General features: G+C 37.2%; 1 protein-coding gene across 1 annotated transcript in view; it reads left to right on the forward strand.

The window, feature by feature from the left end:
* Positions 1 to 2,156, forward strand: part of LOC107084181 (proto-oncogene DBL-like) — a 23,445-nt gene that overhangs the window by 7,971 nt on the left and 13,318 nt on the right. Inside the window, exons 12-17 of the mRNA XM_015373892.1 lie at positions 668 to 768; positions 880 to 946; positions 1,039 to 1,154; positions 1,264 to 1,333; positions 1,424 to 1,516; positions 1,615 to 1,707. Of these exons, the coding sequence (XP_015229378.1) occupies positions 668 to 768; positions 880 to 946; positions 1,039 to 1,154; positions 1,264 to 1,333; positions 1,424 to 1,516; positions 1,615 to 1,707 (540 nt within the window). The remainder of the gene's footprint in view (positions 1 to 667; positions 769 to 879; positions 947 to 1,038; positions 1,155 to 1,263; positions 1,334 to 1,423; positions 1,517 to 1,614; positions 1,708 to 2,156) is intronic.

The raw sequence follows: 2,156 nt of genomic DNA on the forward strand, positions 1-2,156 counted from the left end.
CATAATCAATCACAGACAAAAACGTAGCTTCTACATCTTCTGGTCTCTAAGTTAACTGTTTATAATAATAAACATACAGTAAGGCTCTCTTGTGGAAAATTATTTTTGTCCCTTTAGTTTTTCTTGGGTAAGAGAAGTTCAATTTGTCTCATGGAAAAAAAAAACAAAAAAAAACAACAACCTAAAGCTTATGTTTTTTTCCAGTTTTAGTTTGTGCAAAAACAAATTGATAATGCCTTGTTATTCGTTTTCTCATTTTAGTTTAATATGGTCTGGTTTCAATGTCTGGTTTCAAACCAAAAAGCAAACTGCTTGAATATACACAGACCATTGTATTGTAAACTATTATACTAAGCGAGCGACTGTTGGGGGGTTATTATGTGGTTGTGTTCTTTCTTTTAAGTGTGCTGCAAATCAATTTCCGCTTGGGTTGTTATAATGAACCAAAACTGAATTGCTGGAATCTGTCAGTTGTCATTTTATTCTCAAACCTAAAACTGAAAAAACAATTTTTATTTTTTTTAAGCAAAAGATAGATATGCGCCTTTATAAAATAAGTAAATAAATAGCTCTTTTCCAGTCTTAACTGGGTGCATATAAGTGTTAAGACACACTGCAGCTCAGGTGATTTATTTTGAACTGACAGATTTCTGGCCTGTTTTGTCAGATTGAGGTGATGCATGACTACCAAGGTAACCGCAGCTGCCTGTATGGCCCCAACTCTGAAACTGATTCAGAGGCAGAAGATAATCCAGAACAGGTCACAAGGTAAGAAACCTCTGACATCTCAGAGCATATTCTAAGAGGCCTTCAAAAATAATCAATAACATTTGATGGGATTTCTATAGCAATAATTTATGGTAATTAATACTGTTTTAGGCACGTTATGAAGGAACTGATAGCTACAGAGAGGATCTATGTGGATGAGCTGCTCTCTGTTCTTCTGGTGTGTTTTGGATTATTTAGCTAAAGCATTTAAAAGAAGAAATCTATATTTTTTTAATTTGCTTGGCCTGATCTTTGTGTCTGACATATTAGGGTTACAGGGCAGAAATGGAGGACCCCTCCATGTCTTATCTTATTCCCCCGGAGCTGCGAAGCCAGAAAGACGTTCTGTTCGGCAACATGCCTGAGATCTACCAGTTCCACAGCAGGCAAGCGTCCATGCACCCAGAGCTCACCAGCTCCTCAGGACTTCTCCTCCCTTTCCTGTCTTTTTGTTCTCATCCAGCTTTTGTTTTTTGTCTTGTTTTCTTTGTTTAGGATCTTCCTCCGAGATCTCCAGGGTTGCCTGGAGAACCCAGAGAGGGTCGGGGCCTGCTTTCTGCAGCGGGTGAGTTAACAGGAACATGTATATGAGGACTGCATTCAAGTCGATGATAAGAAGCATATGCTAAGTAGAGCTTTATGTGTGTTTGAGTAGAAAGACAAATTTCAGGTGTACGAGCGTTACTGCCATAACAAGCCCTGCTCTGAGCTACTTTGGAGACAGTGTTCTGATTCGCCCTTTTTCCAGGTAGTCAAATACACCATATCTAATAAACTTCTCTACTTAAATGGCTTTTTTCCCCACAAAACTATGCCTAATTTTTTTATTGGTATAACCACCTATAGGAGTGCCAGAAGAAACTGGACCATAAGTTGGGCCTGGATTCATATCTTCTGAAACCGATCCAACGCCTAACTAAGTACCAGCTGCTGCTTAAGGTCTGGGAGTCCTGCAGAAATGTCTTTCAGATTGATTAGACAATAACATCTGTTATACACTGTGTTGTTGAGGGTTCTGATGATAAATGTAAAGAAAGTCCTTTTTATGGCAGATTGCAGCTACATGTTATGGACTTTGTATCAGCTTAGTAACAATGATGCCCTTTTTTTTGTGAATGTTTTCTATAAACAAGAAAAAATAAGGTTATATTTTTATGATCGCCTAAACTAAATTCAAAAAAGTGACACAAATCAACTGTTGACTGTTATCCTGAAAGTGATCTGGACCAGTTACATTTTAAGTAGACATAATAAAGCAAGCTATTTCTAGTGTCAATGAGCTCTTTACCCCACAGGGGCTTTTAACATTTTTATGTATTTTATTTTAACCCTTTAAAGCCCGATCCAAGAATAAAACAAAACAGAAAATTACTTTTTTTTGGTTTGAA

The sequence above is a fragment of the Cyprinodon variegatus genome, unplaced genomic scaffold (assembly GCF_000732505.1).
Source record: "Cyprinodon variegatus isolate N-32 unplaced genomic scaffold, C_variegatus-1.0 Scaffold94, whole genome shotgun sequence".
Classification (NCBI taxonomy): Eukaryota; Metazoa; Chordata; class Actinopteri; order Cyprinodontiformes; family Cyprinodontidae; genus Cyprinodon; species Cyprinodon variegatus.